The sequence below is a fragment of the Oncorhynchus gorbuscha genome, linkage group LG08 (genome assembly GCF_021184085.1).
Source record: "Oncorhynchus gorbuscha isolate QuinsamMale2020 ecotype Even-year linkage group LG08, OgorEven_v1.0, whole genome shotgun sequence".
In the NCBI taxonomy this organism is placed as follows: Eukaryota; Metazoa; Chordata; class Actinopteri; order Salmoniformes; family Salmonidae; genus Oncorhynchus; species Oncorhynchus gorbuscha.
Genome location: NC_060180.1, coordinates 29,463,627 through 29,487,319, shown reverse-complemented (window position 1 = coordinate 29,487,319; position 23,693 = coordinate 29,463,627). Strand labels below are relative to the sequence as shown.

Genomic DNA, 23,693 nt, shown 5'->3' with positions numbered 1-23,693 from the left:
TGTAAACTGAAGTAGTTTGTCCTAGTTTGTATTGAAAATTCATCCTAAAGTACAGATGCTAAATATTATAAAAAAGTTACATTTTATCTTCACCCGAAGAATATAACTAGAAACAGTCATTTTTCATGACAAATTGTGTCTTCCTTTAGCTGTTCAAACGTTTTTATGGTAGTTAAAGAGGTTTATACGTTTAAATTTCTATCATTGAACATTTGAAGCTAGTAGTAGTGATTGTATTACAAATAGCAGTACAGTAATATTTTTTGGGATAGTGACAATAGAAGTAGTGAATAGTAATAATATCAGCAGTGAGCGACTATTTGTTTCCATGTTCCCTCTCCTCACCGTCTCTCCTTGATTAGTTTAGACATTTTTCAAAATGAGGCAAGGAGAGAGGACGGAGAGAGGACGGAGGAGAGGAGGCAGGCGGTGAGTAAAACCAATTGAGATTCTGCAAGCGTAGGTAGCATAAGCGTAACCACATGTAACATACAGTATGGATTTGCATTAGAATACGCATCAAAAGTCCTAATGCAAAGTTACGCCTCACTTTTCTATTTTTTGAGTTATTATATAAAACTGATCAGAATTCCGAAGTCATAACGGAAAAACATTTGAGGGGTGTGAAGTAATATGGAGGACCCGGCAAGCCTGCCTATTCCCTGTAATGTAAACTTCAACAGAAGTAACTTCAAAAGTATAACCAAATTCAAAGAAAATGTTTGCACTCGTCATGAATACGGGTTTCAATTTCATTTTCAGCCAACTTACAAGCAAATACTTTACGGATATATTGTTGCAAATCAGTTGCAAGGTTGCTAGCCAACTAGCATGCTAACGTTATCCCTACTAGCCAAATAGCGTTAGTCCTACCAGTCTGCTCATTTTAAATTAGCACTTCATGAGTCAGCCAGTTGCTATCTTACTTCTACATTAAAGTAAACTAACATTTTAAATATTAATCATTAGTTATAATAGAGACGTGAGGGGTGCCATAGTCTAGGGTCTACAGCAGAAGTTAATGGTTAGGGTTAGGGTTAGGAGGAATGGATATGGTGGAGTCAATTAAGCTTGGAATGTGCTGAGTGCAGGGAAAACTATCACATGTTGGCAGGCACTGATAAGGGTGGGGAGCCGTGGATTAGTGATGAAGGGGGCCGAGGTCAGGTCACGTTAAAGGAGAAGGAGAAGTTTATTTCCTGCGTCACTTAATTTCCTGCCTAGCAACAGAGATGGCGTGTTTAGAGAGGAGAAGGAGATTGCACCCAAAATTGGGGTATATATATATATATATATACACCACCACTATTGGAAATGTGTCTTTGTCTGTTCAGCTGTTTGACCCTTTGGGGTGAATAAACTTGGTTTAAGCTTTCATAGAGTCCGTTCGAGTTCTTACTCTGATATTTAGAACCTAATACTCCTAAAAACCAATGAGGAGATGGGAGAGGCTGGACTCGCAGCACATCAAGCATCACAAATAGAACCAATAACTATTTTAGCGCCTGGCTACGCAGACACTCGTTGATGCATGCAAGCAGTGTGGGTGCAACGATTGAATAACATGTGTAAATGTATTTTGCAACACTCGCGCACGTTACGAGGGTGGTGTGGTAGGAATGTAACTCTGAAGGTAACGTTAGCTAACTCTCTAATTATGATAGGTTTTCCTATCTAAAAAAATAAAGGAGAGCAGCACACTCTAGGGGCTCAGATGCAAAAATATTTATGTCCAACGTTTCGACAGACAAGCTGTCTTCATCAGGTTATAATGACAAACACTGCAGGATGACCATTAGTAACACACTACGCTGTCATGGATTAAAATCCTGCAGCGCACGCAAGGTCCCCCTGCTCAAGCCAGCGCATGTCCAGGCCCGTCTGAAGTTTTCCAATGACCATCTGGATGATCCAGAGGAGGAATGGTAGAAGGTCATGTGGTCTGATGAGACAACAATAGAGCTTTTTGGTCTAAACTCCACTCGCCGTGTTTGGAGGAAGAAGAAGGATGAGTACAACCCCAAGAACACTCAGTAAGAGCATTGAAGATGGGTCGTGGCTGGGTCATCCAGCATGACAATGACTCGAAACACACAGCCAGGGCAACTAAGGAGTGGCTCTGTAAGAAGCATCTCAAGGTCCTGGAGTGGCCTAGCCAGTCTCCAGACCTGAACCCAATAGAAAATCTTTGGAGGGAGCTGAAAGTCGACAGCTCCGAAACCTGAAGGATCTGGAGAAGGTCTGTATGGAGGAGTGGGCCAAAATCCCTGCTGCAGTGTGTGCAAACCTGGTGAAGAACTACAGGAAACGTATGATCTCTGTAATTGCAAACAAAAGTTTCTGTACCAAATATTAAGTTCTGCTTTTCTGATGTATCAAATACTTATGTCATGCAATAAAATGCAAATCAATTACTTGTACTTAAATTACAATGTGATTTTCTGGATTTTTGTTTTGTATTCCGTCTCTCACAGTTGAAGTGTACCTATGATAAAAATAACAGACCTCTACATGCTTTGTAAGTAGGAAAACCTGCAAAATCGGCAGTGTATCAAATACTTGTTCTCCCCACTGTATATCTTTGTCTGTCATGACTACAACACAAAGCATATTGAAACATGGTGACAGCGTTACTCAAAAGAACCTGGATCTCATCGATGTAAATGAAGAATACATCCCAGGCGGCAGTTTGAAAAAGTTCCGCGTTTACAGGCTAGACATCGCGCCGAATGTCAACGTTAGCTGGGTATCGTGAGTGACTCTATGCTAAAAGCTAGCTGGTTATTGAATACAAGCAGATTTGTGAGTAGCTAACGTTCCATTTTACAAATAAATCGGCATGAAAAATATAATTTTTTTATGCAAAGTCAGGGCCACGATGAGTGTTTATATCTGTTATTTTACCAGGTACATAAATGTGCAGGGCCCTGTAGCAGTGCATGCAGTAACACAGAAAGAAAGACCGGGAGGGAGAGGAGACCCTACAGAGGGACAGAGCATTATACAATGCAGATACTATGGACAGACACATGGGTGGAAAAAGGAAAAATGCTCTACATATGGACAAAAATGTCAATCCTGTGGAAAAAACAATCACTTCTCTACGGTTTGCAAAAGTGCAGGGACCAGCAAGAGAAACCGAGTCAATGGAAAATGCGTCAGCTGACTCGAGAGCGGTGAGGATGTTCTCTGCATCACACTAGGGCCAAAGTCAGAGAGCATCAACGTTGTGCAGGAGAAAACCACAGACCCCAATGCAGCTCTCTTTGCAACCATGCTGGTCAACAAAACATCAGTCAGATTTCAGCTAGATTGTGGTGCTAGTTTTAATGTTATCCCTGCAAACCTCATAAAAGCCAGTCACCTAGAGCCCTGCAGTCAGGTATTGGTGATGTATAACAAGAGTACTCTGACGCCACTGGGGAAGTGCACACTTAAAGTCATCAATCCACACAATAAGAAAACACTTTTTTGGTTACTACATGATTCCATATGTGTTATTTCATATATTTGATGTCTTTAGTATTATTCTACAATGTCAAAAATAGTGAAAAATAAAGAAAAACCCTTGAATGAGTAGGTGTGTCCAAACGTTTGACTGATACTGTATATATTTGCGCTTATCTCAGTGAACTAATCCAGTGCGGACACCGAGACTAAAAGCCCATTTATGCTTGATCCGAAAATGTGGTCGGAGGCTCCATATTGAGGGTGTGACGCTATATAAGAGCCTCCAGGGTCATGCAGAGGCCGACTTGAGCTCCATACTGCATCGCAATGCGCCTCCCAAATGTTGTAACAATGCAGAGGGCTCTGTATAGCTCCGCATTGACATGACTGGTTGACTGTAGGTGGGGGCGGTACATCCTGTAGAAACACAAACTCACTTCCTTGACAACAGCTCTGCACTGCTCCGCAAAGCGCAAGAAGTATGAATGCCCTGACTTCTGCTGTGGCCGCATCACCATAAATGCTGCATGGCTAATCTTTCCAGCAAAAATCTTTCCAGCTCTTTCCCTTTCGATAACCACTCAGCATGAAAGGGAAATTCTAATGCTCTGATCCAGTGGAAACGTCATAAAATAGGCCTACCTGATTACTTCTTATCAGTGCTCGACTTGGACTGAAATAGGTTCCGATACTCATTTTGGGTGCTGGTACTTTTTTATATTTAGGTGCAGGAGCTCCACAATAGTTTTTAGCTAATATTCTATAAGAGAAACAGGAGCTCAAGCAGTGAAACATTTGAGGTGCCGGTTCTCAGCTCCAGTGAGCTCCTGCCTAAATCAAGCACGGTTTCTGATCCCTTGTGCAAATAGCCTACAGCTGTTCTGAGCTCAATAGCACAGGAAACTCTGAGGGCCCAGAATATTTTATACAATGTTGCATGGTTGCTAGCATATTCGGGCCGGATCTAGTTAACAGTTGATACATAGTTGGCAATGGCAATAGAAGTTACTTTTTAGGTTTTATACTTTTCCTTTAGATTTGGATCGAATTTTGATCAACTACATGTCAATGATTTTGAGATATGAAGACGTTATAAAAATTTTTTAAAAACGGTTTCACGTAAATTTGCATACGAAAACCATAACTGTCACTCAAATCGGTAGAAATGGTAAGATAAATTGACATTCCATATGAGAAAGGTTGTATCCTATTGCCGGGAACTTAAGGAGAGTAATGGCAGAATCTGCGAAAGCAAGCAGGAGAATAATCTTCTTCTTTTTTTTAGGAGGTGGGGGTACTTTTACACATTTTTCTGCCCAATTTCATGATATCCAATTAGTAGTTACAGTCTGGTCCCATCACTGCAACTCCCGTACGGACTCGAGTGAGGCGAAGGTCGAGAGCCTTGTGTCCTCCGAAACACGACCCTGCCAAGCCGCACGGCTTCTTGACACACTGGCGACCGAGGTCAGCTTTCAGGTGCTGAGCCCGCCACAAGGATTCACTAGAGCACGATGGGTCAAGGACATCCTAGACGGCCAAACCGTCCCCTAACCCAGACAACACTGGGCCAATTGTGCGCCACCTCATGGGTCTCCCAGTCATGGCCGGCTGTGATACAGCCTGGGTTCAAACCCGGGTCTGTAGTGACTCCTCAAGCACTGCGATGCCGTGCCGAATACCGCTGAGGCATAGTTGGGTCAGGTTAAGATTTTTTTGTTCTGGTTATCTAGATCTCTGGCGCCTTATTGAGGCATTTGTCTTATTAAAACACATTTGGTGTGTCTTTATATGGAAAATTGACGTTTAAAAATTTGGACCAATCGATTGATCAAAAGAACATACGACATTTGGTCGACCAAGATTTTTTGGGGTCGGGGCAGGCTTAGTATACAGCAATAGTTTAATTGGATGGCATTGACTAGAATACAGTATATACATATTAAATTAGTATAACAGTATGTAAACATGATTAAAGTGACAAGCATTACATTATTAAAGAGACAAGCGTGACATTATTAAAGTGACCAGTGATTCCATCTCTATGTACATAGGGCAGCAGCCTCTAAGGTGCAGGGTTGAGTAACTGGGTGGTAGCCGGTAATGACAGTGACTAAGTTCAAGGTAGGGTACTGGGTGGAGGCCGGCTAGTGATGGCTAATTAACAATCTGATGGTCTTGAGATAGAAGCTGCTTTTCAATCGCTGAGGTTGAAGAGGCGCTGTTGCACCTTCTTCACCACACTGTCTGTGTGGGTGGCCCATTTTAGGTTTTCAGTGATGTGTACACTGAGGAACTTTAAGCTCTTCATCTTCTCCACTGCGACCTGTTGATGTGGATGGGGGCATGCTGTCTCCTGAAGTCCACGATCAGCTCCTTAGTTTTGTTGATGTTGACGGAGAGGTTATTTTCCTGGCACCTCTCCGCCAGGGCCCTCACCTCTTCCCTGTTGGCTGTCTTGTCTGCAAACTTGATGATTGAGTTGGAGGCGTGCGTGGCCACACAGTCATGGGTGAACAGGGAGTACAGGAGGGGGCTGAGCATACACCCTTATTGGGCTCCTGTGTTGAGGATCAGCTGAGTGGGGGTGTTGTTTCCTATCTTCACCACCTTGGGGCGGCCCGTCAGGAAGTCCAGGACCCAGTTGCACAGGGTGGGGTTCAGACCCAGGTCCCTGAGCTTAATGATGAGCTTGGAGGGTACTATGGATTTGAAGGCTGAGCTGTAGTCAATGAACAGCATTCTTACAAAGGTATTCCTCTTGTTCAGGTGGGATAGGGCAGAGTGTAGTGCGATGGTCATTGCATCGTCGGTGGATCTATTAGGGCATTATGTAAATTGAAGTGGGTCTAGGGTGTCAGGTAAGTTGGAGGTGATATGATCCTTATCATGCCTGTGGTGATTAATTGCACTGTCAAGGTGGAAAGGAAGTCCAGGAAAATAGATATTATTGTGGATGAGGCGGAACTGTTCCATGGACTGAAAGACTTCTCGGCTGAGGAGTTGCATGGAGTAACGTCAAAAGCCTTTACCATCCTCTCAGGTCATAGAGCCTGAGAAGGGAGATTTGAAGATGTTTTTTATTGTTTTATTTTGGGTGGATTAAGTTAGTTTTTCCTGTCACGTATGGGCTTTATTTATACGTAGTTTATTCAACCCCGTCCAGTTGGTGGCAGTAATAAACCTTTTTGGGTTGTAGTCTGACATAAAAGCCCCAGAAGAAGAAGAAGACTTGGGTGATCGCATCCCCGCTACGTCATCAGAAGAGCGACATAGCCACTTGCGACAAATGCATTGCTGAGCCTGAGTGGTTTGTATTATTTGAAAATATGGTGAAATCTGGAAAATTAAAATCTGGGGCCGCATCGAAACTGAAGCGATGGAAAAAGGGACACAGCAGCGACTCGAACCCCCAGACGAGCCGATTCAGACAGGCTGCCAAAAGCCGTTTCTTCAGCCGCCCCTCGGGTAAGCATTTGCAGCGTGCTCGGCCTGAGACGAGACAACACGTGGAAAGTCAGCCATTCAGCGAAGTTAGCAAGCAGTCTGTATTACACAATTTCTAAACAAAGAAAGGCTAGCTGTTTTCAACTTTTGTAACGTGCCCAACTTTCTGGAAAGTTGTCAGTGTCGTTTGAGTCCATTCTCATTGCTGTGTTAATAATGCAGCTATGCTGACATATGAGCCATATCATATGCTAGCTCCAACTAGCCTAGTGCCGACCATAGTAGTTCTAACTAACACAATCCTATGCTACGGGCTTTGGACTGTTTTTTTTATGGTTGGGCTCATCGTGACCTAGAAAGTTTTGTTAGTGCAATACACTATTTAATGGGATATTTCTTAACATTCGACCCCAAAACAACCCATTGTACATCATTCAGTCTATATTTAAGCAATAAACCACCTGAGGCATGACGTTTATACAGCGGGTGGGTCTGATCCTGAATGCTGATTGGTTAAAAGCGCATTCCAACCGGTGTCTATTCCACAAGTTTACCACCAGCTAAATCTATGACACTAAAAAGCCTATTTACTCGTAGAAAGAGGAAGCGAAGCGCTATGGTACACAATAGTACATTTTGGTAGACCGAAGGTGCTCTTTGGTAAAAGGGGTAAATTGGTCATCAAAAAGGAGGACAAAGGCACTCTTCATATAATTAAACAGTTTCTAAAATCCGACGCGTTTGTATTATTTTTTTTGTAGTCCCTGATTAAGGCCATGCAGATGAAACCCGTCGTGTTTTTAAAACTTGGTTTCTATTGAACATGCCATACTAAAGATGTTTTAATTAATTATATGAAGAGTGCCTTGGTCCTCCTTTCTTTTCGATCAGCCTATTTACTCTGTTCTGTCTGTCTGCGCAACCCACTAACCCATCAGCCCAGGCATGGAAGTTATAAACTTGAGGATCTCCACTTTAAAAAGCATCTAGACATTATCGCACACTTATTTTAGACTAACTTTTAGTTTAACAGCGGGGATTTGTGTAAACCTTACTGGCTGTCTCCGACATTTGCAACATGGTTAAAATATTCAAATTCAATCTCCAACTGTACATTGTAATGAACGTGTAACGTTAGGGGTCGGGAGTCAGGCCAAGAGAGAGGGAGGCAGGCAGTGTTTCTCAGCGAGTCGAAATCATGAATCAGCTGGCATAGTTTATGGATGTAAATAGACGTGTAAATTGAAGAGGTGAAATGAAAAGAAGTGCAGCTAGTTTGCTGTCTTTCCAGCTTCAGTTGTTGGCTAACTCCTCTGAACAACAGTGTCCTGACGAGAGAGCACAGTTTCTATGCCAGGTGAAATCACGCCTCATTAGCTCATTGTTATGGAAGTATTCAAATAAATTTCACTAGAAAACAGCTTAAACAAATGCAGCTACTGTTATTCTGTTTGCAATGTTTGACATGACTGTAAGTTGGCCGTAGTTGGCTATCAAGCAAGGGATAAGAACGTTGCAAACCAGTGTGGCAATGGAACATTTGGAAAGAACGACAGGATCGCGTCCATAGATGCAGAACAGAAAGAATGAACGACTGGGTCTTGTCCATAGATACAGAACAGAAAGATTGAACGACTGGGTCGCATCTCTGGCAACCGAACCAATAGAACAGAACGACCAGCCTGCTTGGGTAGCAACCCTAGATTTGTTTCGGGACAATATATTGTGCTAAAATGAAATAGTATGAATAAATTCATCTAAATAAGTTGAGTTAAAATACGTCAATCATTATTTGAATATGTTGGTAACTTGTTTGTCTCGTGCCTAACAACACCGGTTCCATAATATCCTCCAAACACAGACTTCTTGGGCATTGTCACTATTAGAAAATGATTGAATTTGTAATTGCATTACCCAATTTTAAAACCATCATCCACACGGAGGACCTAATGTCAGTCAGTAGTACACGACCCTTAGATACTGTTATCTTCTCTCGCTCTCCAGAGAAGAGTGACCTGACAGTTGATGCACTCAAGCTGCACAACGAGCTGCAGGCAGGAACCCTGGAGAGGGGTGCGGGTGACCGGGGAGATGCCTGTATGGAGGAGACGGCAGAGCAGGCCCTTTCAGAGAGGAGCGCAGGGACCTTCCTCAGTGGGTTGTCAGACTGCTCTAACCTCACCTTCAGAAAGGTGCAGCGCTTCTGGGAGTCCAACTCAGCTGCCCATAAAGAGGTGTGTAACTCTGGGGGGGCTGTACTATTCTAAATGACCTGGTAAGTGTACGTTCGGAAAGTATTCAGACCCTGACTTTTTCCACATTTTGTTACATTACAGCATTCTAAAAATGATTAAATTGTTTTTGTTCCATCAATCTACACACAGTACCACATAATGACAATGCAAAAATAGTTTTTTTAGAAATGTTTGCAATTTATTAAATAACATTTACATAAGTATTCAGACCCTTTACTCAGTACTTTTTTTATTGGGTAAGATGCTACAAGCTTAACACACCTGTATTTGGAGAGTTTCTCCTAATATTTTCTGCAGATCCTCAAGCTCTGTCAGGTTAGATGGGGAGCGTCACTGCACAGCAGTGAGAGACTTGTCTCGTAGCCACTCCTGCGCTGTCTTGTTTAGGTTTGTGTGTTTAGGTTTGTTTGTTTGTTTAGGCTGTGTGTTTAGGTTTGTTGTCCTGTTGGAAGATGAACCTTCACCCCAGTCTGGGGGCTCTGGAGCAGGTTTGCATCAAGGATCTCTGTACTTTGCTCCATTCATCTTTCCCTCAATCCTGACTAATCTCCCCGTCCCTGCCGCTGAAATCCCCACAGCATGATGCTGCTGCCACCACCACCATGCTTCACTGTTGGGATGGTGCCAGGTTTCCTCCATACGTGACGCTTGGCATTCAGGGTTTTCTTGTTTCTCATGGTCTGAGTGTCTTTGGTTGCCTTTTCCAAGCCGGCTGTCATGTGCCTTTTACTGAGGAGTGGCTTCAGTCTAGTCACTTTACCATAAAGTCCTGATTGGTGGAGTGCTGCAGAGATGGTTGTCCTTCTGGAAAGCTCTCCCATCTCCACACAGGAACTCTAGAGCTCTGTCAGAGACACCATCGGGTTCTTGGTCACCTCCCTGACCAAGGCCCTTCTCCCCCGATTGCTCAGTTTGGTCGGACGGCCAGCTCTAGGAATAGTCCTGGTGTTTTCCAAACGTCTTCCATTTAAGAATGGAGGCCGCTGTGTTCTTGGGGACCTTCAATGCTTCAGAAATATTTTGTTACCCATCGCCAGATATGTGCCTAGACACAATCCTGTCTCTGAGCTCTACGGACAATTCCTTCAATCTCATGGCTTGGTTTTTGCTCTGACATGCACTGTCAACTGTGGGACCTTTTATATAGACAGTTAAGCCTTTCCAAATCATGTCCAATCAATTGAATTTACCACAGGTGGCCTCCAAGTTGTAGAAACATCTCAAGGAGGATCAATGGAAACAGGATGCACCTGAGCTCAATTTTGTCTGTGAATGCTTATGTAAATATGGTATTTCTGTTAATACATTTTCAAACATTTCTAAACATGTTTTCGCTTAGTCATTATGGGGTATTGTGTGTAGATTGATGAGGGGAAAAAATGTATTTAACCAATTTTAGAATAAGGCTGTAACGTAAACTAGAGTCAAGGGGTCTGAATACTTTCCGAATGCATTGTATGTTAGGTTTTGGCCGGGGAAAGGCCGTCATTGAAAATAAGAATTCGTTCTTAACTGACTTGCCTAGTTAAATTAAGGTGAGATGAAAATAAATGTTGTAACAGAAGCTGACATCAACGGCGTACCACTGTTGTATTGATGTTATGTTAACCTCTCCGCTGCATAGGGTCTAAACCGGTAACTTGTCAAAGATATTCACTCTTTGTATCGGTCTCGTCCCATAGATATGTGCAGTGCTGGCTGCGGTGACTGAGGTGATTCGATCTCAGGGAGGGAAGGAGACGGAAACAGAGTACTTTGCAGCTCTGGTGAGTAGGGCCTAATTACCGCTTGTGCCTGTCTATCATAGTTTCAATATCACTAGATGAATGACCCTCCTATAAAGGTATAATTGTGTTGGATGCTTGCACGGGCGTACGAACAGGAGGCATATTAAGATGAATGTTATTCTCTGTTGCATTATGCTCCTGCATTGAAGTCGATCAGAATTCACATACGTACAGTGGACAATACTCTGGTCTAACCAGAAGAAAAATAGTTTGTTTTCAGACTAAACTTGGTGTGTGTGTCTGTCTCTCTCTCTCTCTGGTTTCAGATGACCACCCTGGAGGCAGTGGATTCAGGGGAGTCTCTGGCTGCTGTAGCCTACCTCCTCAACCTGGTTATGAAACGGTTAGTCCCACAGTTCGTCACAGCTCTCGCCCATGCTAACTGTGGTCACTAGCTGTTTCCATAAACTTGTCCAGTGATTTAATTTGTTTTTTATTTTTATTGTCGACATTTAGAAAAATAGATCTGACATTTACCTGCTAGGGTGTGTTTTCATTTATACTGAACAAACGTGTAAATGTTTCATAAGCTGAAATAAAAGATCCCCGAAATGTTCCATATGCACAGAATGCTTATTTCTGTAAAATTTTGTGCACACATTTGTTTACATCCCTGTTCGTGAGCATCTCTCCTTTGCCAAGATTATCCATCCAACTGACAGTTGTGGCATATCAAGAAGCTGATTAAACAGCATGATCATTACACAGGTGCTCCTTGTGCTGGGGACAATAAAAGTCCAGTGTGCAATTGGAGGGACACTGCATTTGGCATTCCGACTGAAAGAATGTCCACCATAGTTGTTGCCAGAGAATTCAATGTTAATATCTCTACCATAAGCCGCCTCCAACGTTGTTTTGGAGAATTTGGCTGTACGTCTACCGGCCACTTTAAAAAATGTTTCCTATATCTTTCCATTACACACGTCACAATTATATTTTTTGCGACAATGCTTTTGTCAAATAAACCTGGGTCAATGGAAATCTGCCTACTGTCTTAGGTCTGACTGTGGTTTATGTGTTTTAAGTATTTGTTAAGTGATTTGAAAATGTATGTTGTGTCCCTTAGGGTTCCAGCACCAGTGTTGATTTCTAAGTTCTCTGACACGGCCAAAGCTCTGATGGACGTCATGTCCACCCTGGCCAGCTCAGAGTCCGCCTCCGCACTCAGATGGGTGAGTGTGTGTGTGTGTTCGTCCGGCGGGTACCTTTTAACATAACTTTATTTAAATGTTCAATGTGTGTCTTCTTTCTCCAGATCCTGTCGTGCCTCTCCACTCTTTTGCGGAAGCAGGATGTCACAGTGTGGAGTTACCCGTCTACTCTGCAGACATACCACGGTCTACTCAGCTTCACTGTCCACAGCAAGCCCAAGGTACGCGCGCCCGCGCGCACACACAGAGAGTACCTTACATTCACAATCATTTGGCAATCAATTGTTTCCACTCTCCACCTCAGATCCGTAAAGCAGCGCAGCACGGTGTGTGTTCCATCCTGAGAGGCAGTGACTTACTGTTTACAGACAACGCCCCGACCCACCACCCTGCTGCCGCGATGGCCGCCAAGTTCTGCATCAAAGAGATTGAACAGGCAGGAGGTACAACCCCCTATTTGAATACAGAGGCAACGATTTAAGTCTGTCACTTTATTTATGAGGTCCGTTGTTTTAACTCTGTACTCTCAAAGCTTTGATTGACAGGGCTTGCGGCTTGTGATTATGCGACTGCAACACTGTCTTTAAGAAGGTCTGAAGCAAAGCTAGAGAACTCAAATCGCCCCTACATGACCCTTTAATTAAGCTTCTCTGGATTTTTTTATTTTTTTATTCAGGCAGTAAGGAGGACACCACCACCCTGCACGTCCTGGGTCTCCTGAAGGACCTCATGGTCACCTTCCCTCTCAATGCCGTCAAGTCCTGCTGTGAGACTCTGCTCAGGGTGATGACCCTCAGCCACGTGGTGAGAACACGCATACCTACATACATACATACATACATACATACATACATACATACATACATACATACATACATACATACATACATACATACATACATACATACATACATACATACATACATACATACATACATACATACATACATACATACATACATACATACATACATACATACATACATACATACACACACCTCACCTTCCCAAACTGACCTCTCCCTGCTTTCTCTCTCCAGTTGGTGACAGCATGTGCCATGCAGGCCTTCCATAAGCTGTTCAGTGGGAAACCCAACCCTGTTACCCTGTCTGCTGAACTCAATGCTCAGATCATCACGGTAAGGTCACAAAGCTAAAGTCACAGTCTGGGATCCAAAAACACCACCACATATTCATACCCCCTTTACACTGTAAACCTGGGCTGAAAATGGTTAAATGGGTTAACGGGGCTGTGTTATGTTCTTCCTCTCTTCAGGCCCTGTATGACTACCTGCCCAGTGAGAATGACTTGCAGCCTCTACTAGCCTGGCTGGCTGTAATGGAGAAAGCCCACGTTCACCTGGCCAGGTAGGGTACTGCACCCGGGTGGGTACACTACACCAGGGTACACTACACCTGCAGCAGTAAAAATATAGTTAACTCAATGTTCACTCTCTCTTTCTCTCCTCAGTGTTCAGTCGTCTCTAAGTCTGGGTCATCTCCCTCGTCTCTTCTCCACAGCCATGTCCTGCCTCCTGTCACCTCACCCACAGGTCGTCTCTGCTGCCACCAATACACTCAAGGTAAGATACTTCAAGCTCACCACTTTGTTTACACCTACCCTGTTAAGTGGCCCTAACTGTGCTCGTGTGCTGTTAGACTCTGCTGTCGGAGTGTGTGGCTCCTCGCATGGAGGAGATCGGCCCCGTCAGCCCCACCGCTTCCTCTGGAAACCCTTCCTACGTCTGCAAGATGTTCCGGTGAGACTCACACACACTCACCTAGGGACAGTGCGCTCGCTCACTAAAACAAAAAAAAGGCAGTTAGCAGACGCTTTTATCCAAAGCGACTTACAGTCATGTGTGCATACATTCTACGTATGGGTGGTCCCGGGAATCGAACCCACTACCCTGGCATTACAAGCGCCATGCTCTACCAACTGAGCTACAGAAGGACCGACTAGGGCTGGGTGATACGGCCTAAAACTTAATGCCGATTCATGTTCTCTTTTTTTTCGCTAAATAAGCTTTGTTACATAATTAAAGGTATTTCAAACGGTCAGGAATAAAGTTATACCTAGGCTAAACATAAGACTTCAACCATAAGACCCACTAGTTTAATTGTTATATCAAAATAGTTTAACCTGTTTTTGTTTTGCAATAGTCACTGATCTGGCTTTCAAGTCTCTCTATAAAAATGACCTTTTTGTTACAAGTGTAACTAGAACCATGCACATCAGCTATTAATGACCAACTTCTGGTAGAAGGCATTATAGACAATTAATACAGGTCACATCAAGGACAAGCCCACTGAGTAGCCAGCTAATCTTTATATTTAAAGTCTAGCCAACTTTGATCTATTTGCTTGCCTACAAGGTATAACATTTGAGCAGTTATGAATACACCCTTGTCTGTCTCCAACTGTTGGAACAACATACCCTGTTCACTTTCTTGTAGATGTTGAAATCAAAATGGCCTACCTGGATAAGAAGAAGCTTATTTCTCAGAATGAGAACGAGTTGCCAATTCCTTACACAAATATATTTTTATGCCCAGTGCACATTTTATAAAACGCAGACTACGGCGTGTGCGCGCGTGGCATGAAATTGAGTATTAGTTTTCCACAATCATGTTCATTGATACTCCTGTCTTAGTAGGCTCTGCCCAGTCCAACATTTTGGGAGTTGATACTTAAATGGGTATTGTTACGTAGGTAAAGTTTTCCTCTATTACGTTAAAATGGTGTCTCGATGTCTTTGTGTCCATATGACAGATATAATTTTTTATTAATATATTTTATTTTTATGCCGGACCAAACCTCAAATGCAAATTGTGAGTGGAAACTACTTGTCAGAGAGGAGGAAGGGATTTTTCGTCTCTTTGTTGTGAGTGGCAGGGGGAGGGGCTTGGTGTCTGCTAATGAAACAAAGAACGTCCTTGATTTGTTTTGCAATTTGGAACATCAAGCTAACTGACTCACGCAGGGGTCAAGGCATAATTAAGGAGTTTATATATAGATATTTATGTTTTGATATCCAGTTTTATGCTGCCTCTGTGTATTGTAGTATCGTGGAGGAGGGTCTGTCGTATCGTTTCCACGCCTCCTGGCCGTTTGTTCTGCAGTTGCTGGGCTGCTTCTACAGAGCAGCAGGGAAACACACACACTCGGTCATGACCAAGGTAATGCTCCCCGACAGGACCAAGTTAACACACACAGTGGCTTTGTCATGCCCAACTACTTACCACTTGTTCTAGAACTGGACAATAATTTGAACTTTGTTTCTCTCAGTCTCTCCAGTCTCTAGCGGACCTGCGCTCCACCCCCCGGTTCCCGTTCTGTGGTGAGCTGGACCTGGCTGTAGGTGGCGCTGTAGAGAGCATGGGACCTGAAGTACTGCTGACCGCTGTACCGCTCAACATCACTGGGCTGGAGTATGTCTGCTACTGTGATTACTGTTTGTTACTAAGTTATAGCTGTTTATTACGTTAGTGGATTGTATTGTATTTTTTTAAGGTTAGTTTGTATTGTGTCTTTTCAGAGTTGACCAGATTAATAATTGTGTGTGTGTGTGTTGGCAGAGACAATCTGGAGTTCCCTCGTAGTTGGTTGATCCCTGTCATACGGGATCACGTTAAGAACACGCATCTGGCTTACTACACATCATATCTCCTGCCGCTCGCTGCCACACTCCGACAGAGAGGTAAATAATGGTTTGTGTGTGAATGGGTGTAAGCGTAAACAATGCATCGCTCATTTTTCTGTGCCTGTCTGTGTTGTAGCTGAGGAGCTGGAGAAGGCTGGACAGAAACTGGAGGCTAAAGTCTACAAGACACTCCAGCTGCAGGTAAGAATCTTGTTAGATTAGGTCTCCATGCGGTGAGGGTGTTCCGTTTTTATATCTGTCATTTATACCACGGCATTGCTGAATACTCCATTCTGATTGGCTAGAAAGGGATTCTAGAGTCAGCGTTAATATATATCTCTGAAGTAGTTCCAACAATGGGCACCTTTTTACTGTTCGAAATCACTACCATGTAGTAGGGATGCACCGATATGACATTTTTGGCCGATGCGATATGTTCCTAGCCAAAAAACCCAATGCTCATATTTAAAAATGTAGCAGCCTTTTTAAGCATTCTAGTGCAGTTAAATGGCTGAAACACACACTGACCAAAAAGTTATTTTGGTGGCATGTATGTATGTCCCCATTACCAGTAAAACATAATCAAAATCTTTTTCTTTCACTTACTTGCTGTGCTTTTTCGTTTTCCGTTTGTTCCGTCGTTCCATTCTCAACCAGGATTTCATCATACATGTCAAGCAGTGACGTTTCAGCTCTGTCTGTCCGTGGCCTCTTTTGTCGTGGGTCCTCTTCGTCGGAGCGCACTGTCACTGTGTCTGTTTCCATCGTGTCCAGCTGTGTCTAACATTTCATGTAAACCCTGTTTCTTGTCTGCATTGAAATAGCGGTCCTTGTACCGAGCATCGACCATGGTGACAACACAGTAAAGAGGCTCAGAGAATGCCACCGACTCGCTTGTTCACAGCCTCTGGAAGAGTACTTTTGCGAGTTGTAACCCCGCGGTCTGTCGGCAGTTTCAATGCCACGACACCGGGAATCACGTCTGCTGCAGACACAGTTGATCAGCTTATTTTTTTGAGTCAGTTGTTCGAATGGAGCTTGGAGTGTGTTCATGTTTCAAACATCTCAAATGCCATTGAACTGGCAGCAGCGGTAAGAGAACCAGCGCATTCGGCTTTCCTCAGTACGAATTCATCGTTGACCCACTGTGCTGTCAGACTCCGCATGCTCATGGGGCTGACATCGCTGGTCAAAATGTCAGTCGTGAAGCTAATGGCAGTGACGCCCATAGCAAGTAGCTCACGGATGGGCGTTTCATTTGAAACGGAGGTCCAACAACGAACATTGATTTTGGCTCCCGAGTGACACAGTGGTCTAAGACACTGCATCTCAGTGCTAGAGGCTTCACTACAGACCCCGGTTCAATTCCAGGCTGTATCACAACCGACCGTGATTGGTAGTCCCATAGGGCAGCGCACAATTGGCCCGCGTCGTTGGGGTTTGGCCGGGCTAGGCAGTCATTGTAAATAAGAATTTGTTCTTAACTGACTACTTAAATAAATGTAAAAAAAATAATATTTGTTTCTAGAGACTTGTTTTTTACAGTGTCTGATGACCTTAAGATGGTGAGCTTTGAATATGATTTTCTCTGGTCCCTCTTTTACTATCTTGCAGTCATGACGCAAGTTGTGCTCGTGCTCTCATACTCCCAACATGCTTTTACGTTTAACCAGCTGTTTTCAGTTGAATTTGGTTGTCATATTGGCAGATTTTCCTGACTCCTGGCGAGACAGGAACTTTTTCTGTACCAGCCGAAATCGCTCATCTGCATATGCTACTTGTTATGGATGTATCCACATAAATGTCACTAGAAAACAGCTTAAGCCAATGCTGTTAATCTAGCGGCACTGTTTGACGTGACTTTGTTAGCTGTGATTGGCTAGCTAGAAGGCAATGAAAAAGAATGCTTCCAGCCTGCGTAGCAATCAAATATTATAATTAACTACTGGTGCACGTCTCCAGAAACCTTTTACCAAAATAACAAATGGCCAGTCCGCTTCTCTAGCAATCTAACCAATAGAACGAATGACCAGGTTTTAGTGGAAGGATGAAATGGTATGAATTTACTTACCGACTGAAAGTATAGATAAAAGTCGATTCGACCAGTAAATTTGTGCTTTGGTTTTGTTTGGCAACCTTGGTATGGGTGGAATAAACCGCTCCTCATCGTCCATTATTCCCCCCCCAAAAGGACAGTGTCAGTGTTTATCCCTTACATATCTACCAGACTTGAGTGTTGTCTCTCTCCTTGCATCCCTGTCAAAGCTTTTGTTTACTTCCTGTCATAGCTGTACTACTCCTACTTAGGCCATATACATTTAATGACATGTTTAACGGATGCCCCTCTTTTTTCTTAATAAAACAAAAAAATTGCTTCCAGTAAAGGGAGACAGAACTTTCTCAAATTATGGCTGAACTATGCCTCTTAAACTCATATCTCTTGATTAGGCTGCTAGTTTTGTTTTGACTATAATTATTATTATTTTTGCTTGCCTCACTTTAAAAACAACATTCAATACAATTTGTATGGCCTCTTGGTGTTGTGTGTCCCTGTCACATCTGAACCATGATAAGGTGTTTAGTTTTCTCCTGGTGATATGGTGTGTTCTGTGATAGTGTGTCCATTCCTGGACCGTGTCCATTCCTGGACCGTACTCACTGGTGTGTTTCTGCTCCCGTCAGATCTGGACCATGCTGCCAGGGTTCTGTGTGGGGCCCTTGGACCTGCTGGTGTCGTTTAAAGGTGTCGCAAGGGCACTGGGCATGGCCATCAACGAACGGCCTGACCTACGACTGACCATCTGCCAGGCCATACGCACACTCATCACCAAGAGCTGTAACACCGGTACACGCATGCACGCACGCACGCACACAAACATAAAGCCTAGGCATTAGCTGAAGTTTCTCATGTGATGATAGTTCCCAGAACCTCCTCTATTACACACACACACACACACACGCGCGAGCTATGACGGTCAGTGACTAAACGCTCCTCTGCTATGTTCCCCCTGTAGAAGAGGAGAAGGCGGAGGTGGGGCGTTTTGCTAAGAACTTCCTGCCCATCCTGTTCAACGTGTTCAGCCAGCAGCCTGCTCCTGGAGACATTAGCCCCTATAGGATGGCTGTCCTAGACACCATTAAAGTCTACCTGACTGTCACAGACCCACAGGTACACATTCTGGCTCCTTAACGATCACAATTTTTCTTTTGATTTCCTCGCCTCCTTCTCAAAACGCAATGGGAGGACAAGTTCCAAAATTCCTCTCCTCTGACTTCTCCTCCCCTGAGTTTTGAGAAGGAGAGAAGAGAAGATTCATGGAATCTAGGAAAAACTGAGAGAGCCTCTTTCATGCTCATTCATTTAGAGACCCACACCTCCATGCCTCAACAAAATGCCTAAAAAATGTACGTTTTGTTTCCTCCTGGTGGTGTAATGTTTTACCTCTCAGATGGTGTGTACCTTCCTATCGAAAGCTACAGAAAGACTCAGCAGCCCAGACAGCACTGAGTTCATACGGTAGGAATGTGCTTAGTTAGTTGTGTTTGGAGTGAATTATAAGATTACATTTCTGTATTACAATTGAATTGCCAATTACATTACTGTACAATGCCAGGACCACATTCCTATTAACATATAACACAATGAAATCAAAATCTTACATCTGTGTCTCCCCCCCAGGTTGTCTGTCATGGACCTGATGGTTGCCATGGCACCCTGTGTAGATGAGGTCACAATGAGTCAGACCTTTGAGCTGATTAGGCCATACCTGGAGGTTAGGACATGTGACATTTTGACTGTGCAAAGTTGTGGAGATGTTTTCCAAACCAGCCATATTATTTTAAATGCTAAACACGTCACTTTTAAAAGTGCGTAATATATTGTTTAGATTACCAGGAGTTGAATAACTGATTTATCCCCCCCCCCCCCCCCCACCGCTCATACGTGTTTCCCTTTCTGATTTTTGGGTGTGTAGAATAAGGAGCCACACATGCAGAAGAAGGCATACCGCGTATTGGAGGAGATGTGCGGTGGAGAGAGGGAGGAGTGTAGATCTTTCGTTCTCTCTCACCTAGAGACGCTCAAACACGTTCTGCTGGGGACACTGAAGAATGCTTCATCTCCCGCCAAGAGGGTAAGACTGTGTGTGTGCTCCCCGCCCTTAACTGAGTGCAAGGACAGCTCAACCAGCTTAATTTTTGTCTAACTCTCCCTCTCGTTCCCTTTTCCTCTCTCAGCCCAGACTAAAGTGTCTTATCCACATTGTGAAACAGCTGAGTGATGAACACAGAGACTTCATCACTGCCCTGCTACCAGAGGTATACACACACACACGCGCACACATACTCACGCTAGCACTCACACACTTACACTATTCTTTAACTCTCCTAGGTGATCATATGTACTAAGGAGGTGTCAGTGGGAGCTCGTAAGAACGCCTACACTCTACTGGTGGAGATAGGAAACGCTTTTATCAGGTTCTGTGGAGATGCCAAAGGTAAGGATTACTCGACCAGAGGCGTTTGGTTAGGCTTACATGTCCTCTAGATTCTTACTATCACGTAGAGTTTACTCCCCGTCTTTCTGTCCCTGTAGAAGCCTTGGAGCAGTACCTACTGTTGGTCTACGTGGGGCTGACCGGCTCGGTCACGATGATCACATGTACAGTCCTGGCTCTCACTAGACTGGTCTTTGAGTACAAAGGTAAATCCCCTCACACTGACACTGTTTACGGTGTGTGTTTATGGTGTGTTTATATCCCTCTAGTTCAGGGCTTTCAAACTTATTTCATGGAGGGTCGAGTGTCTGCTGGTTTTCATTCATTATTTCCTTTCAATTTGTATCCAATTAAGACGTAGAGAACCAGGTGAGGGGACTTCCTAACTCATCAGTGACCTTAGTTGATCAATCTAGTACATGGGAGGAGTGAAAATCGCAGACAATCGGCCCTCCGTGGCATGAGTTTGACAGCCCTGCTCTAGCCGATTTCATCACTGGCGCAGCTGTTACAAAGTGTGTGTGCGTGTCAGACTCTATAGACATGGGATCGATGGAGCACCTCCTACACAACGTGTGCCTGCTGCTGACGTCTCGGACCAGGGAGATTGTGAAAGCAGCGCTCAGCTTCGTCAAGGTCATCCTCTTCGTCATGGACCCCAAGACGCTGGCTGGACACGTCACTGTGATGGTAGGGTTGTGTGCGGTTTGTGTTGGGTTTCTGGGTCTGTGTAGCAGAAAACCACTTATGTTGGTGCTGAAGTTGGTTTGCAGAACTTTGCTTGAACATGGTTGTGTGTCTCTCTCAGATGGAGGGTGTTGGGAACATCAAGGATGACGTTAGAAGACACTTCAGGACGAAACTGAAAAACATTTTCACCAAGTTTATCAGGAAGTTTGGGTAAGTTTAGGAAACATATTTGATTTGACACTTTTCACTCTAGTTTGCTTGCTAGATGATTAGCGTTATGTGGATCTGAGTTGAAGAGTGGCATGCTGTAGCTGTTTTTATCAATACCCACATGGCAGTAATGGACAGGGACATACGTGGATATTGTACACACATTGGCATAGATGTTCCATATCCTGTATGATGCGTGTTTTGTCCGAGGTACTTGGTACACCCCTAATAATGATGTCATTCACACAAGGGGGGGCACGTCTGAGACCTCTCTCTCTCTCACACACACACACACAGTCAGTTCGCTGAGCCAGTAGATAATCTTTGGGAGGGATGTGCGAGAGGGACTGATTTTAAGTGAATTAATAAAGTTTGTGGCAATACGCTTTGCATATTTTGTGGGCGTTTCACAAAGAACGAGGGGAGTTTATTGATGTTAGCTTCAACTGTAAGCTAAAGAAGGAAGGTTAGACGGCCAAGCTGAAATCTATCGGTATCGCCTTGCATTGTTTTTCTAACAGTTTCTGCATGCCGTGTCGCATTATTCAAGAGTGTTAGCTCCCCACTCATGCTGCACAGAAGGGGGACATCGGCTGCGCTGATAGACTGACTTGATCCGTGAGACACAGTTGACATTACCGGCAGCAACAAACTCTAGTACCGAAAACGTATTTCATGTTCAGTATTGGAAAAGGTACAGAAGTTTCCATACGCCGTTCAACACTACATGGACATATGGTTTACATTGTTTTCATGCTCATCAAACCATTGTGACCACGCTTGCCCTATGGATGGGGCATTGCCATGGTAGCCAAAATACCGGCCTGCCCCACATTTTTATAGATGACTTTAAGCATTATGGGATGTTAGTCGGGGGTTCTAAAATCCCAAATCAAATGGCTAAATGATCCATGGTATGACCATCTTACAACAATTCCATATGTTACCTAGATATCGCGAACCAAGGATGTAGACTTAACTCCGGAAGGGCTTAACTCCGGAACCACACCTGTGTGGAAGTATCTGCTTTCAACATATACTACCGGTCAAATGTTTTAGAACACCTACTCATTCAATGTTTTTATTTTTTTACCATTTTCTACATTGTAGAATAATAGTGAAGACATCAAAACTATGAAATGACACATCAGCACTCCATCAGTCTCCTTCTTGGTCAAATAGCCCATACTAAGCATGGAGGTGTGTTGGGCCAATGATAGTCCCACTAAGCCCAAACCAGATGGGATGGCGTATCGCTGCAGAATGCTGTGGTAGCCATGCTGGTTAAGTGTGCCTTAAATTCTAAATAAATCAGTGTCACCAGCATAGCAATCCCACACCATAACACCACCTCCATGCTTCACAGTGGGAAATACACATGCGGAGATCTGTTCACCCATACCCAAAATCTACCGGTCTAATGTCCATTGCTTGTGTTTCTTGGCCCAAGCAAGTCTCTTCTTCTTACTGGTTTCTTTGCAGCAATTCAACCATGAAGGCCTGATGGTGCTTGCTGGTTTTTGCGACTGCACTTGAAGATACTTTCAAAGTTCTTGAAATGTTCCGTATTGACTGACCTTCATATCTTAAAGTGATGATCTCTTTGCTTATTTGAGCTGTTCTTGCCATAATATGGACTTGGCCTTTTACCAGATAGAGGTATGTTCTGTATACCTCCCCACCATGTCACAACACAACTGATTGGGTCAAACGCATTAAGAAGGAAAGAATTTCACAAATTAACTTAAGGCACACCTGTTAAGTGAAATGCATTCCAGGTGACTACCACATGAAGCTGGTTGGAAGAATGCCAAGAGTGTGCTAAGCTGGCATCAAGGCAATGGGTGGCTACTTTGACGAATCTCAAAAAAAATATATATGTATATATAAAATTATATATAAATTAAAACACTTTTTTTGGTTACTACATATGTGTTATTTCATAGTTTTGATGTCTTCACTATTATTATATAATGTAGAAAATAGTGAAAATAAAGAAACTCCCTTAAATGAGTAGGTGTTCTAAAACTTTTGCCCGATAGTGTACACTGAAAAATATATATAAACACAACATGTAAAGTGTTGGTCCCATGTTTCATGAGTTGAAATAAAAGATCCCAGAAATGTTCTATACGCACAAGAAGCTTTATTCTGAAATGTTGTGCACAAATGTGTTTATCCCTGTTAGTGAGTATTTCTCCTTTGCCTGTATAATCCATCCACTTGATAGGTGTGGCATAGCAAGAAGCTGATTAAATCATGTGAAATACATTGATTAGGGTCGAATTCCTTTTATTTTGACTGATTTCCTGATATGAACTTTAACTTGGTATAGTTGTTGCATTTATATTTTTGTTCAGTGTACTTTATGTTCCCTCATTTACTCAAGTGTTTCCATTATTTTCGCAGTTACCTGCATGTTTTAAAACATTCAAGTTAAAAAACAAGTGAAATCCATGACTACATTGACTACATTGTGAAGAGGACTGGCCACCCCTCATAGCCTGGTTCCTCTCTAGGTTTCTTCCTAGGTTTTGGCCTTTCTAGGGAGTGTTTCCTAATCA

The 23,693-nt window shown here is 43.4% G+C and overlaps 1 protein-coding gene across 1 annotated transcript in view; it reads left to right on the top strand.

The window, feature by feature from the left end:
* Positions 1-6,693: 6,693 nt before the first annotated feature.
* Positions 6,694-23,693, top strand: part of rrp12 (ribosomal RNA processing 12 homolog) — a 29,760-nt gene continuing 12,760 nt past the window's right edge. Inside the window, exons 1-26 of the mRNA XM_046359070.1 lie at positions 6,694-6,918; positions 8,902-9,131; positions 10,835-10,918; positions 11,206-11,282; positions 12,006-12,111; positions 12,195-12,311; positions 12,395-12,533; positions 12,767-12,894; positions 13,131-13,229; positions 13,367-13,458; positions 13,562-13,673; positions 13,750-13,850; positions 15,155-15,269; positions 15,379-15,521; positions 15,669-15,790; positions 15,870-15,934; positions 18,416-18,578; positions 18,748-18,902; positions 19,183-19,250; positions 19,413-19,506; positions 19,708-19,866; positions 19,970-20,050; positions 20,124-20,229; positions 20,328-20,435; positions 20,762-20,919; positions 21,038-21,129. Coding sequence (XP_046215026.1) covers positions 6,780-6,918; positions 8,902-9,131; positions 10,835-10,918; positions 11,206-11,282; positions 12,006-12,111; positions 12,195-12,311; positions 12,395-12,533; positions 12,767-12,894; positions 13,131-13,229; positions 13,367-13,458; positions 13,562-13,673; positions 13,750-13,850; positions 15,155-15,269; positions 15,379-15,521; positions 15,669-15,790; positions 15,870-15,934; positions 18,416-18,578; positions 18,748-18,902; positions 19,183-19,250; positions 19,413-19,506; positions 19,708-19,866; positions 19,970-20,050; positions 20,124-20,229; positions 20,328-20,435; positions 20,762-20,919; positions 21,038-21,129 — 3,053 coding nt within the window. The 5' untranslated portion in view covers positions 6,694-6,779. The remainder of the gene's footprint in view (positions 6,919-8,901; positions 9,132-10,834; positions 10,919-11,205; positions 11,283-12,005; positions 12,112-12,194; positions 12,312-12,394; positions 12,534-12,766; positions 12,895-13,130; positions 13,230-13,366; positions 13,459-13,561; positions 13,674-13,749; positions 13,851-15,154; positions 15,270-15,378; positions 15,522-15,668; positions 15,791-15,869; positions 15,935-18,415; positions 18,579-18,747; positions 18,903-19,182; positions 19,251-19,412; positions 19,507-19,707; positions 19,867-19,969; positions 20,051-20,123; positions 20,230-20,327; positions 20,436-20,761; positions 20,920-21,037; positions 21,130-23,693) is intronic.